Below are 14,826 nucleotides of genomic sequence, written 5' to 3'. Positions count from 1 at the left end.
GGCTACTTAAGATTAAAAAAAACACTGTCTTTATATATTCTAAATATTTATATTCTAACTACTTGTTTTCTCTCTCTCTCTCTCTCTCTGTGTGTGTGTGTGTGTATATATATATATATAAAGTAGTCAACGTTTGAAGTGGATCAAATCTTTTAATCAAAGCTATATATATATATAGTTTTGATTGCTTTTATTGATCTCATTATTAATAAAATAATCTGCTAATATAAATGTTTTAATTAATGATCGCTTAAAACGCCAAACATACCAAAACAAGTGGTTAGCGTGATTTCAAAGGACATTTAAACCATCTCTGATTGGTTTATTATATTATATTAACCAATATAATCTATTATAGCGTGTTGTATTGTTATTGGACATACTGTAACTATGCCTGTGATCGTAAAAAAAAATAAAAAAACGTGTTCTTTATCCCCGCGAGGAATACGCGGAAGTAAGCGTAATTCCTTTGAAACTATCCACTGCGCATGCGCAAAGCAAGCAGGACGGCACCGTGGGAAATAGTTAGACCTACAACAACAAATAAAGAAAAATTTACGGGTCCGTGTATCATCCGATCATTCAATTATTCCATTTAATCTGGCAAACCAAAAACGAAATAACGAATCAATATTTTGTTTTTCTGTTTTTCTGTATGAACCAAATATTAAAAACTGACGTTTGTTTCATTGCTTTCAGCTCGAAACGGGAAATATAATAAACAAGGAAACCAAAACGAAATAATGGATCAAATTTACGTTTTCTCAATTTGTCTTTATTTGTTGTAGTAGGTCTAACTATTTCCCACGGTGCCGTCCTGCTTGCTTTGCGCATGCGCAGTGGTTAGTTTCAAAGGAATTACGCAACCTGATCTCAAAGAAATGCGTGAAATGAACACGAGCCCTTAATCCCGATATACGTGGTGGTGGCACGGAATGTGTTGAAATTACGTGTCGGGACCACGGAAACAACACACATACAAAGTCAATGAAGCTAATTTGTCGTGGTGGACACACGGATTCCCGGGTTCAACAACGTCACACAGTGGGCGGCGGTAAATGTTGTTTTCTAGTTTAGGAAACGTCCTCCTTTTATAATTTATTATATTGAATTTGTTGCTATTTTTGTTGTCTAAATAACAGTAAATTATTTGTTATTTAACTATCGATTTATAGATGGAGTAGTTTTAAAGAATTGCCCGAGGCAGTGTTAAATAGATTGTTCCCTTTACGTTATTAAACCCTTTACGATAATTTATGATTTTCAAATGAATTTTCTGTCATAGCATCGAATATTATTAATAATTATTCTTACGAATCAGAAAACTTTCAGTGGTTACCGCGGCCTTTGCTGTTATTTCTTTAGTTGTAGTCAACCCTGGAGATTAGGTTGAATTTGTTACTGTTGCATTCTCATTTACACGGCTACCCGCCGCTATCCAGCCAAATGACAGCTGTTCCCGGCACAGCTGGATTGTGGCACTGCTAACCACTGCTACCAAAATCAGTTTAAACTCATGTATTTGTCCATGTGTTGTGAAGACAACAATTAACAACGAGTTGTTGCAGTGGTTAATGTTTTATTCAAAGTGCGAAGTAAATGTCAGAAGTGTAACTAAGGGGAATTACCAGAATCAGGGATGGACTGGAATAAAAAAGTGGACCTGGAGTCTTTCCAGAGGATTTGACTGCTCAGTGCGACTTAATGTCATATACCTGATATAATCAATGCACAATTAAATAGAGAGATATAGATAGAATAACCTGTAACTCTATGGTGCCATACTTTTGTAAGACTTTGCCATTTCAGAAGACACTGAAATCATCATGACATAATTGAGGGTAATTGTTACTTTAGTTATGTGTGACATTGAGAAGACAGAGCAGTGGATATTCTGAGAAGCATTTTACGCAACAGGACAGAAAAAGACCACTGTTTCCATTATTTGTAGGCCTAAATAAAAATAGATTTGTGTATGTACTTGCTTGTGTCAAGTGACTGTGGTACAAATCTGACATTTGTACGGTAAGGATTGATTTGTATTTTGATATGATATTTGTGCGTAGTGGTTGTGATTGATTAATATTTATATTTACTCTGTCCTAACAATTAAGAAATGCTCATTTACTACAAAGGCTATTCTAATAATCTTTATTGCAACACTTTTTGCCTTCACCAACACACACATATATACACACACGCACACAAATCAAAACAACGGCACTTTTAAGAGCCACTCTCTCTCTCTCTCTCTCTCTCTCTTTCTCACTTGTCTCTTTCGATCACTCTCTTTCTCTATTTCTTCATCTTGTTTTTTTTTTTTTTTTTGTGTATTGTTTCTATTTGTATGTGATGTCCCTAAATTCTGACGTCAGGGTCTTTGATGATCCCAATGATGCCAGGATCCACATGGCAGCATTGATTAGTGATGCTTATCTCCATGATGCCAGGGTAAGGCTTGTCATGAGAAGCAAATACCTAAGTCTGAAAATACTAATTGCTATTGCTGTTTATAGTGATGAAAAGGGTTAGTAAGACCCTTTTATGCAACTACTGAATAATGCACAATTATAAGTGCTGCTGGTATAAGTGCTCTGCAAATATATAGGCTGCCATGGCCAAGAAAAACCCTGCCTTTCCCCAAAGAAAAATGAGAAAAAGCAGGAAGAGATCCCTCACTAATCCACTGGTCACAGGCAGGTGTGAAAAACATCGGGAAACACACTGCCCTGCATCAGGTTTGTTCTTTACTAAAACACGATTACTGTATCTAAGAATAAAGATAATTCATTAAATAGTGTTTTGGTGGTTACACGTATTATAAAATGAGAGTCAAATACTACTTTGAAAAAATGGTGTAGCAATGTTTGTGAAAATTTTTCTCACTAAAGTATAAGATATTTGAAGAGCATGTGACTGATAATCCTTACTTGTGTTGTGTTTTAATACCTTTTGCTTAGTTCCCCTGCCTCCACTCCAATATTTTCATTTTGAAATGAATTGGTTTCATGTTATATTGATCAGTTATGATTATATTGAAGTAAAATGACTGTCTCTGCAGCTGCTTCTCAATCCAGAAGAAGGGATCCAGTGCATGAGGAAGGCCTTCAGATAGAAGATCAAGAGTTGGCAAGTCTTGGTGAGGATACTGAGTGGTACAGTAGTAACAGTCCACTACAGTTTTTCCAATTCCCACCATTTATTTAATTATAATCAAGCATTATGTTTGGTCAGTTCCATTACAGACTCACAGTATAACTGATATATTAAATTTAATTAAATTTATGCATTTAGCAGACGCTTTTATCCAGAGTGACTTACAGTGCATTCAGGCTAACAGTTTTTACCTAACATGTGTTCCCTGATATATACTTGTGATATATACTCGTGTGTGATCATAATCATGAGTACAGACCTTTTAAGGACAAGTGAATGTATATTTTTGTTTTTTTAGAAACAAGACTCCAAGAGTTAAGGTACACTATAACTGCAGACCAGGTTACGGAGGGAACAGACAGAATGGTTTCTGCTTGGGAACAAAGGCAGCTTCTCACAGATGTGAGAATGAAAACTGCTAGGCCTATGCTTTTTGATGCAAAGCTCTCAGCCGAGAGAGTATCCGTCCAAAATTGTCACAGATGCTGTGCTGTAGAAGCTGTGATTAGGTGCCTGGACTGTGTACCACTGGACATGGAGTACCTCTGTGCTACCTGTGACATGGAGGCCCACAAGAGAAATATCTTCCATGACAGAGAGGCTGTGTTCTATGGATTTCTTGAGCCCATTCCCCCTACAACTGCTGTGGTGCTGAATGAAAATGGCCAGCCTCAGTTTTGTGAACAAAGTATGTTAAAATTATTATTATATCAAATTGTCTCATACTTATAGTGTAATTCCCCAAATGTTTTTGTAGATTGGCACGTTTATATTTAACAGTGTTTCTAAATGGCTTAGACATTTTTTTCTAAAATGCTAATCTCATTCTAAGATTATTCTCAAAAAGTGCAAGTGTGAAATTTAGTAGCTGAATAACAAAAGTATGATTGGTTTTGACAGTTCTGACCAGCATATCTTTGACCAGCTAAGTCAATTGCATCTTAATAAATGTGTCTAAGCATTTACATAGTGACAATTACAGTTGGTATAGTGGTGTGGACAGTTTTGATTAATGGTTGTGTTTTAAAGCACTGTTTTGAAAATGAGCTTAGCGTTTTGAGAAATGCATCTAAGGGACTGAGGAAAAGCTGTAAATATGGCCTTCATAACTTCTTTCTGTTTTGCAGTATGTCAGCTGCCTGTTCCTGCACCAAGGTCAATTTGTGAATGCACACATGACTTCACAATCACTCCAGGGAAGCATATTTCTGTGGTCACCATCAATGGTATGTTGTTCTGAAAGCCCTCTTTTTTGTGCCTTATTGTACTAGAACTAGCAAAGCGTTGCCCAAATGCCATGTCAAATAGCTAATATATCATAAATTTGTATCTCTGTATAGAAGGCAATCTGTTGCAGTTTGATTACTGAAATTATTTTAGTCTTTACTACAGCATATTTACTTGTTCACAGGACGATACGATGTCTGCTTGCCTCGGAAATCCTGTTCATCATGCTCTGCAGAGTGGACTCCCGAGTTGAAAGACCTGCTCATTTATCGGTACTGGCCAGCTAGCACCAGCTGCCAGACCCTGTACAAGTTTGATGTCTTCACCTCGTTTGAACATATGAAGGTGACGGCACCAGCCATGTCCAGGCAGGCCTTCCTGAAAATGTTGGAGCACAGATCTGTTCAAGCTGGAAGGGTAAATCTGCCTGAATATCACTGAAACGTATAACAAACAAAATTATATTACTTTATACCTAATATTTAATTGTGGGCATTAATTCAAAAAATCCTAACCCGATCATTTCTTAATATACAGACAGGTAGTATCTGTGCTGATACATTTCAGCGAAGCTTTTTTGAGTTTACCTTCTGTCAATACAAAGAAGAGGATATGTGCCAGGTCCATCATTTTGAGTGTCCAGCATGTTATCCAGACATGTTGGCTGTCTGCTCTGATGGGAACCGAAAACATTACCGCTTCAGCAAGTCAAAAGGGTAGGTATAGGTATTTTTCAGAAGTTTATTTTAGACTTGTCTTACACAAATAGTAGCTCTGCGGGTTGTCTTTGAGTGATCATAACTTACATTTTAACAAATAGTAAATGTTGTACTTTTGATTTTTATTACTGACGCATTTTATCTTATCATGGACAGGACTGAGGAGCCACCCATATACGAGGGCTTGTTCTTGGCCAAGGACGAGGAAGTTGCTACCTTTGTTGACCTCGTCAGAGGCAACATGAGAAGTGTACGAACATTTGATTTATTTTTTTAAATATTTTTTATAATACTTGTTTATACAGATATTTTGTGTTTTTATGTATCTTAAAATGTGTTATAAACTGACTTTATAGGCAAATGAAAGTGCTGTGTGCGGTACTGCCAAGTTCACCGCTGGCAGAGAGATGTCAAAAAAGTCTGGTGCTCAGATAGACGAGGAGGGCATTCAAGTTGCAGTTTGCAGGTATGTATGAGCTTGTGTATGATTTTTGAGTCTGATATTTGAGTTTTAATGGTAATCCAAGTTTTAAGGTCCTTGCACACCAAGTCCAAAATTTTCACATGCGTTTTTTCATATTCATAATTCTGTGGCTCTGAATTGTCAAAACACCAGTCAAAGTGAATGCTACTGAAAAACGCAGAAAATCAAACGCGATTCTTAAGTTTATGAGAGACGAAAGTTTAGGAGGGAGTCTAACCACTAGATTTTCTTCTGATTTATCAGACATGGGTTTCTCTTACGAGGACTGAACCATTACCGTGGAGAAATATTTGCTTACCCAATGTTTCTTCAAAGAGAGATGTCAAAGAAGGCAAATGTTACCTTCTTCTGTATGGATGTTACATGCAGGTAATCCACATTGTCATATTGCAAATCAAACTCCATGATTAAATTGTCTTGTTTCTCAGCTTTACAGTGATTTTAGATTTCAATTAAAAATGGATCTTTGTTACACTCACATAATGCTGCTCCTGCTTTTTAGGTACTGGCCCTACCTTAACAAAGTAGCAGAGGGTTTACCAGAGCTTCTGCCATTGACAGAAATGAGGCCATTTCTGAGCGTCATGCATGCCAAAGCCCATACAGCAAAATGCGAGGTACATGCAGTAACTTTGTCTGGTATGGCTGTAGCTATAGGGAAATAATAATGGGTCGGATAATAAAGGATGCTGTGTGTTATCTTTCACCAACTGCTTTTCAGCTGCTTTTGTAGGACATGGATTTTGTTTTCCTCCGCAAAATAAAAAGATTGTGTCATGAGATGTTTTAGAGATAATTGTATGCATTAATGTAGATATAACATTCAAGCAATCTTCAATGCAAAGGATTATTTTTACATTTGTGCATGTTATGCCTGATTGGATGATGTTATATAAAAACTTCACCGAGCAAGGACACCGACAGGGCACTTGAGTATTGCTTTTCTCTTTCTTTACTTTTTGTATAGCCTCTCAAATATATCTTACACTTGTAGTCACTATGTGCTGTCAGATCTCTACTATCACTACTAACACTCGGAGAGCACGCTATGTATGTCGCAGGAAGGCCTGTCTGACAAACTTACGCCATGTCCCTCTGACCTCTACTACTACACTCTCTATTCCAGTTGGTCTCTGGAACTGCCAGTCTGCAGTTAACAAAGCAGACTTCATTTCTTCTATTGCTACTCATTCTGGTCTCAACCTCATGGCACTGACAGAGACTTGGATCAAACCTGAAGATACTGCCACCCCTGCAGCCCTCTCCACTAATTTCACTTGTTCCCACACTCCTCGCACCACTGGGAGGGGTGGAGGTACGGGTCTCCTTATATCCAAAGAATGGAAATTTGATCTTCAGCCATCACCTACAGGTACTGGTTCATTTGAATCACATGCCATTACTGTAACCCACCCTGTTAAAATCCACTTTGTGGTCATTTATCGTCCCCCAGGTCAACTGGGAAACTTCTTGGAGGAGTTGGATGTGCTGCTATCAAACTTTCCTGAAGATGGTACTCCTCTGGTACTGCTTGGTGACTTCAACATCCACCTAGATAAACCCCAGGCTGCTGACTTCAAAACTCTGCTCACCTCATTTGATCTCAAGCTAGTGTCTACTACAGCAACTCACAAATCGGGCAACCAACTGGACCTCATCTACACACGCTGTTGCTCTGTGGACACCTCTTCAGTTGCTCCACTGCACACCTCTGATCACTTCCTCATTACTGCTAACCTAGCACTTACTCCTGAAGTGGCACACACTCCAACGCGGGTCACCTTTCGACGGAACCTACGCTCACTCTCTCCATCTCGCCTATCTGCTGTGGTTTCATCCTCTCTTCCACCACTCTCTCAGTTTTCTGCTCTGGACACGAACAGTGCTACGGACACTCTTTGCTCCACTTTAACATCTTGCTTGGACAACTTTTGCCCACTGTTGTCTAGACCAGCACGCACTGCCCCATCTGCCCCCTGGCTGTCCGAGGTTCTCCGTGAACATCGCTCTAAACTAAGGGCTGCAGAGAGGAAATGGCAGAAATCAAAAAACTCTACGGACCTCAGTGTGTATCAATCTCTCCTCTCTTCCTTCTCTGCAAATGTCTTCACAGCTAAAACATCCTACTACCACAACAAAATTAACAGCTGCAGTGATGCTCGGACACTCTTCAAGACTTTCTCTTCTCTTCTTAATCCGCCGCCTCCGCCTCCTCCATCGACTCTTACAGCGGACGACTTTGCAGCTTTCTTCACAAATAAGACAAGATCCATCAGTGACCAATTCTCCACACCGCAGACCGAGGACAACTTCACAATGACGGATGCACACTCTTTATCCTCCTTCTCCCCACTCTCAGAGATGGACGTCTCCAAAATTCTCCTGTCCAATCATCCTACTACTTGTCCACTTGATCCGATCCCCACTCACCTCCTTCAAGCGATCTCTACTTCAGTCATACCTTCACTTACTCACATTATCAACTCCTCTCTTCACTCTGGAACATTTCCCTTAGCATTCAAGCAGGCTCGGGTAATCCCACTGCTCAAGAAACCATCTCTAAATCCAGCGCTTCTTGAAAACTACAGACCGGTATCCCTTCTTCCATTCATTGCAAAGACACTTGAGCGAGCTGTGTTCAACCAGCTTTCTATGTTCCTTGGACAGAACAACCTCCTGGACAGCAACCAATCTGGCTTCAAAAGTGGCCACTCAACTGAGACTGCTCTGCTCTCGGTTACTGAAGCCCTGCGACTAGCAAGAGCAGCTTCAAAATCCTCGGTACTCATCTTGCTGGACCTGTCTGCTGCTTTTGACACTGTTAATCACCAGATTCTCCTGTCCACCCTCAGAAAGATGGGCATCTCTGGAACTGCTCTCCTGTGGGTTAAGTCCTACCTCTCTGACAGATCCTTCAGTGTGTCTTGGAGGGGTGATGTTTCAAAGTCACACCACCTTGCTACTGGGGTTCCTCAAGGCTCAGTACTTGGACCACTTCTCTTCTCCATCTACATGACATCTTTAGGATCTGTCATTCAGAAGCATGGCTTTTCTTATCACTGCTATGCTGATGACACCCAACTCTACTTCTCATTCCAGCCAGATGACCCGACGGTAGCTGCTCGCATTTCAGCCTGTCTGAGTGACATTTCTAGCTGGATGAATGACCATCACCTTCAGCTTAACCTTACAAACACTGAACTCCTGGTGATTCCAGCTAACCCATTGATTCATCACAACTTCTCTATACAGCTGGGCTCGTCAACCATAACTCCTTCAAAGACAGCCAGAAACCTAGGTGTTGTGATGGATCATCAATTAAGCTTCACTGACCACATTGCTACAACGACCCGGTCCTGCAGGTTTGCCTTATACAACATTAGGAAGATTAGACCCTTCCTGTCAGAGCAAGCCACCCAACATCTTGTCCAAGCTCTTGTTCTCTCCAGACTGGACTATTGTAATGCTCTCCTGGCGGGCCTTGCTGCATGTACTGTCAAGCCTCTGCAAATGATCCAGAATGCAGCAGCGAGGGTTGTCTTCAATGAGCCAAAAAAAGCTCATGTTACTCCTCTCCTCATCAGGTTACACTGGCTACCAGTAGCCGCTCGCATCAAATTCAAGGTACTGATGCTTGCCTACAAGACGACCACTGGCATGGCACCAACTTACCTAAACTCACTGGTTAAATCCTATGTGCCCTCCAGAAGTTTGCGCTCTGCAAGTGAACAACGCCTTGTGGTGCCATCCCAAAGAAATTCAAAATCACTCTCACGGACCTTTTCCTGGACTGTGCCCAGCTGGTGGAATGACCTCCCAATCCCAATTCGTACAGCTGAGTCTTTACTAATTTTCCAGAAACGTCTAAAGACTCATCTTTTTCGCCTGCACTTAACCTACTAACACCAGTACTTTTCCTTTTCTTGTCTTTGTTCATTTAATTAAAAAAAAAAAAATAATAATAATAATAATAATAATAATCCTGGCTATGCGTTCTATACTAGACTAACTGAGACTTGTCATGGCACTTGTATACTGTTGTTGTTCTCTTGTTGACCTGACTGCTTCTATTGTTCTCATTTGTAAGTCGCTTTGGATAAAAGCGTCTGCTAAATGATTAAATGTACATGTAAATGTAAGGTAATTACCCGTTCAACTAACTTTTAGTGATAGGGTTTAGGCATGTCTGTTGGGTTTCTCTTTTTGTCTTTTGGTTGTGAAATCATACTTTTTGGCTTGTGGGTGCATTGTTTTCATTAGGAAGAGTGAACATGCTAACGCGACAGGCCATGGGTTGGAACAGAAGAAAGAGGGACAACCTTCATCAAGTGTTAGCCCACAGATATGTCAAAGTAAGGGTAAATTATAATTGAGATCCTAAGCACTGCCCGTTTCTCTCAGTGCACCATCTACAGCTAGATCTGAAACTATTTGTTGATTAATTGTTTAATCAAATAAATATGTGACTATTTGGATAATAATCTTGTAACTGAGGGGAGGGTAGTGTTTAGGATTGGTCAGTTACCTTCTAAGATTGTAACCTCACTGTTTTAATGACATTTTTCTCCTATTTACAAGTCTGCTTGGTAGTATACACAGATATTTAATGTGTTATTTAATGTAACACCTGTTCTGATGAATGTCTTGTACCAAAAGCTCAAGTAAAATTTGTGGTTTTTTGCATTGTAGTGGTGCGTAGAGCTTTTTTTCTGACTTTTTTTTCTTTTTAAAAGATCACAGAGAGGGCAAAACTGGAAGCTGCCAGCCTTAGCAAAATCAAGAAGGAGCACAACCTTGATCAGGATACAATACAGCAGTGGGTGTGTGATGTCAGACAATGGGCGGTTACAGGTAAAACAGTACACTATGTATATAGAGTGTGTGTATATATGCACACACACACACACACACACACACACACCTGTTAATGACTGTACCTTATACAAATAATAAAAGGTGGCTATATTTTGAAAATGTCACTAATTGTCTCTTGTTCAACTGTTTTGTTTCACCTATTTAGAGAGAGTCTACACTCCAGGTTGTACTGAAGAGCTAAGGGCTGACATTGAGAACATCACTGTAACCCTTTTGCGCAAGAAGAAAGATCTGTATCGTTTACATGGTTTGTTGTCAAATCAAGTTATTTAAGTTAATAACACTTCAAAAAACAATAATATTCTGGGATTATGGCACAGTTTTCTTTTCGTTTCGATTTTCAGATAGCAACCAGGCAAGACAAAGAAAGAAAAAGAAAATGACAGAGTTGAAGAAGAAGCTTCGCGAAAAGGTCTTGCAATACAACACCGTAGTGGAAGGAGATCCGATTGACGAGGAATTAGCTTGCAGTCTGACAGAGGGATACATCCTACCATGGGAGAGACACAAAGATGGTATATGTATGAATTGCTAGTTTACCATTGTCCTTTTTGTTACTTGTCATGCAACAACACAGGAATGAGATGATACATTGAAATAAAAAATATCATGAATACGAAAATATGGAAATATTTATCATGGAGCATAAACATTTGAATGGTGACATCAACACCATGTTATTCTGCTGTAGTAAATGCAAATGCTTGACCATCACAATTTCACAAGCTCTCCATCCAAATTATATTATTGTTACTTTTATTCATATTGTTTTAATTGTTTATATTCTACAGAACCAATGCTGTCACTAAAAAGATTTTTCAGAAATAACATAATTCTGTTATACTTAATATAATAATAAACATTCCTTTGTCCACTGTTCCATTCCTTTCCCCAACCAAAGGCAACACGTTCAGGTTGAAGAGATCTATCTTCGACCAGGTAATGCTGCTGAAACGCTTGGAGGAGGAGCAGAGTATCCTGGTAAAGGAGATGTCTCAGCACATCAAGTACCTTCTGAAGCAAGTGCAAGAAGTCAAGTCACTTAGAGGACAGACTTTGGAGCGCATCAAAACCAGCAGTATGTACAGCATCTTTAGATTTTAGTGTCATGAATTAATTTATAATAAATAGATATATAAATAAAGATATAAAGATAATAAAGATATAGATATATATCTCCAGGGAGCTCTATACATTGAGTTGTGATCAGACACTAAGCTGACCAGCTATTTGGCACCAGTGTGCACAATGTTAAAGTTGTAAATATAATGACTAAAAAATAATGTTGGAGTTGCAAATTCAGCATTGTAAAAAGCAAAAATAGTTACAAATGTCATGTATTGTTTTATGTCTCATATTTCTCTTTCTATTTTTTTCCACAATTCCTCTACAGGTTTCAGTGACCTGACAGAGGACGCTACACATGGGCTCAACAGTGTCCTCAGTCGGAGGGGTCACTCACTTAGAAGTCAACACCAACAGGCTGTTAAAGCATACAGCAGTATAGCCACTATGGAATGTGATTTTCTTTCCATACAGGAGGACATTGAGGAGTGGGATGACAATGGGTTCACCAGCCCTGAATCTGAGGAAGACACCTAAAGACTGCTGCCAAACAACACAGAGGAACTGGAGATTTGTACAAAAAAATCTTGCCTTTGTTTTTAAATAGCTGTACCAAAGTATCTACAGGAAAGTTTGTGTAGAGTCTGTATTTTTATAAAAGGAAAAAAAAATAGAAAAACATTGTTTTATTTATCTCTTCTAACATTTGAGTTTGCTGGTTTCAGACCAAAACTGCTTATTGCTGCTTTAAATAATTAATTGTCATATTTGCATGGAAAAATGTAATGAAGATTCAATGGCAGTCTGTGTGTAATTGTAACAAGTATAATACTAATGCTTTTTTTTATTTCCATAATATATTTGGATTTATATTTGTTTGCAATATGCATATGCATGTACCCATATTATTTTGTAGTTATTTGTAGTTATAGCATACTTTATGTTTTCTATATCTACATGTAAATACAGACAGACAAATCCAAACATTTTTCACTTACATCCTGTAAAACTGTATAAAGAAATGTCTTGCATATGCACAACTTTAATAAACCCATTTAATGGAATTGTCTGTTGTGTCTTAATATGCCAGTTAAATCCTTCAGTGGTGGACCTGGTCGTGAATAAGTACATTTACAAAAGTACTGTAATTAGGTACAAAATACTGGTATTTTTACTTCTGTATTTTCTATTCAGAAAACTGCTTTAGTTACTATTTACTTCACAAAGTTTTCCACACAAACAATATGAAGAATATAAATTAAGGTACTCAACAGTTTATAAAAGTATAGCTAGTACATTAGTTAATCGACAGAACTTTAATTGCCAGCTATTTAGATAATTGTTTAAGTCATGTCATGTAAAAACATTTAATGGTTCCAGCTTCACAAATGCGAAGATTATCTTTTAATTTTGATTATTTAATATATATATATATATATATATATATTAAACATTTTTAGGTTTAGACTGACGAAACAAGCAGTGTGAAGGTGTTACTTTTAGGCTATGGGTTCTTGATTAAGGTTGAGGTTTAACTCTGACTCTACTCTAACCCTAATCCTTTACTTAAGTAACATTATTTTGACTTTTACTTGTAACAGAGTATTTGTCCAGCTAATTATTAGCACTTTTACTTTAAAAGTAAAAAAATTAAAAGTAAATTATCTGAAAACATAATCCACCATTGCCATCATTTGAAAGTACTATTTGGACACCTAATTGCTCCTTTTAGACTAATGCTGATGCGCATAAGTTTATGACTGTGCCAAAACACTCAAATAGTCTGTTTGTTGCTTGGCTGCAGTACATACATACAGGTGCTGGTCATATAATTAGAATATCATCAAAAAGTTTATTTATTTCACTAATTCCATTCAGAAAGCATTTTATTCATTTATTTTAATTTTGATGATTATAACTTAAGTAATATTCTAATTTTATGAGAAAATGATATAATCATCAAAATTAAAATAAATAAACAATTGAAATATATCAGTCTGTGTGTAATGAATGAATATAATATACAAGTTTGACTTTTTGAAGCCATCAACTTTTTGATGATATTCTAATTATATGACCAGCACGGTATAATACTACATTTCTAAAAAAATATATAAAAGTTGAGGTCGGGGCTGCAAAGTCCTCACTGAAACTAAGCCTGAGCCAAGGCTGTGTCCATGAGAAGTTAAAATTTAAACTTTTTCTTAGGACTATACCAAATATATTGTTGAAAAGGGCTCGACATGAAGAGTAAAATATGTCAGTCTGAAGGTTGTAAATAGCTAAAAACAGCATACATGAAACCAACTGTTATGAATAGTTCTTGACCTCAGCTGTATGACTGTACTCATATGGATAGAGTCATCAAGAGGGGAGCTGTCAAAAATGGTCAAACTTGAATTTCACCTATTTAACAGTAAGGTATTTACAATTTTATTACACAAATGTGATTCCCATCCCCTTTAATCCATCACTAAACTTTTACATCATTATTTACAAATTTCAATTTCAGTAAATTGAGTCATTTATTTTTAAACTACAATTCCCTCTAGCCACGCCATCCCACTTGATACTAATTAGTATCATATTTGTAGTTTTTCCTGTTTGCAAAGTTGGGCTGTGAATAGGGTCGTAAAAAGCTGTATGCACAGAAAATATATTGAATATCTAGTACAACCAAACTAGTACTTACACTGTATTTAGGTGTTGTATGTTATGCAAAAGAAAAGAATTTGGTTTATTTGAGATATTTTCAGAGCTTGAAAAGAAAAGAAATCAGCATCACAGTAGTTCTTCTGGTTTGCAAAATAGGGTTTCCATAGAAAAACATATCAGGAGAGTATCTTAATGTTTAACTACTGCCGAAACATATATTACACTGAATTTATGTCATTTATTTGAAAAAAGCTAACTTTAGGCATTTGATTTGTATATTGTTTAATTAGAATTTTAAAATGTTTGTTGGGCCACCACGACTCAAATAAAATGTTATCAGTAGCTTACTTACACAATATTGCATTGTGTTAGTAAGGATTAAGGTGCTAGTATATTACGTAGTCAAGGTCAATGATATATGGACAGACCTAAAAATCACCCATATTAAATTAAAACATTTACAGTGCATACTCACGTCGTTTTTAACTTACTAATATAAGGCTACAAATTACTCCTAAATGTGTAAATATGTATATATTATCTCCTTTCCCTTTTCTTGTTATACAGGTATACATTACCTTTTTCAAAATCTCAATAGGCTATTTACTTTTCTTAAACTCTATTTTGATATGAACAGAAATGGTA

The 14,826-nt window shown here is 37.4% G+C and overlaps 1 protein-coding gene across 2 annotated transcripts; it reads left to right on the top strand.

Annotated features, from left to right (window-relative positions):
* The first annotated feature begins 878 nt into the window (after positions 1 to 878).
* On the top strand, positions 879 to 12,590 carry LOC128021636 (uncharacterized). 2 transcript variants are annotated; one of them, XM_052608943.1, is made up of 13 exons: positions 879 to 2,451; positions 2,609 to 2,738; positions 3,062 to 3,139; positions 3,455 to 3,844; positions 4,284 to 4,382; positions 4,568 to 4,800; positions 4,921 to 5,099; positions 5,259 to 5,352; positions 5,459 to 5,568; positions 5,830 to 5,955; positions 6,089 to 6,203; positions 9,847 to 9,938; positions 10,320 to 10,366. In XM_052608943.1, exons 1-12 carry the CDS (start codon positions 2,353 to 2,355, stop codon positions 9,853 to 9,855), a joined length of 1,662 nt encoding a protein of 553 aa, XP_052464903.1. In that variant the 5' UTR covers positions 879 to 2,352; the 3' UTR covers positions 9,856 to 9,938; positions 10,320 to 10,366. The 2 variants fall into 2 exon arrangements, with proteins under 2 accessions (XP_052464903.1, XP_052464904.1); XM_052608944.1 differs by lacking the exons at positions 879 to 2,451; positions 2,609 to 2,738; positions 3,062 to 3,139; ... (4 more) ...; positions 5,259 to 5,352; positions 5,459 to 5,568 and adding exons at positions 10,607 to 10,708; positions 10,806 to 10,976; positions 11,363 to 11,539; positions 11,855 to 12,590 and having other exon boundaries at positions 5,941 to 5,955; positions 10,320 to 10,437.
* The last annotated feature ends 2,236 nt before the right edge of the window (positions 12,591 to 14,826 follow it).

This window comes from Carassius gibelio, chromosome A10, assembly GCF_023724105.1.
Source record: "Carassius gibelio isolate Cgi1373 ecotype wild population from Czech Republic chromosome A10, carGib1.2-hapl.c, whole genome shotgun sequence".
Taxonomy (NCBI): domain Eukaryota; kingdom Metazoa; phylum Chordata; class Actinopteri; order Cypriniformes; family Cyprinidae; genus Carassius; species Carassius gibelio.
The sequence above is the reverse complement of the archived record's forward strand: the minus strand, read 5'-3'. Positions and strand labels throughout refer to the sequence as shown.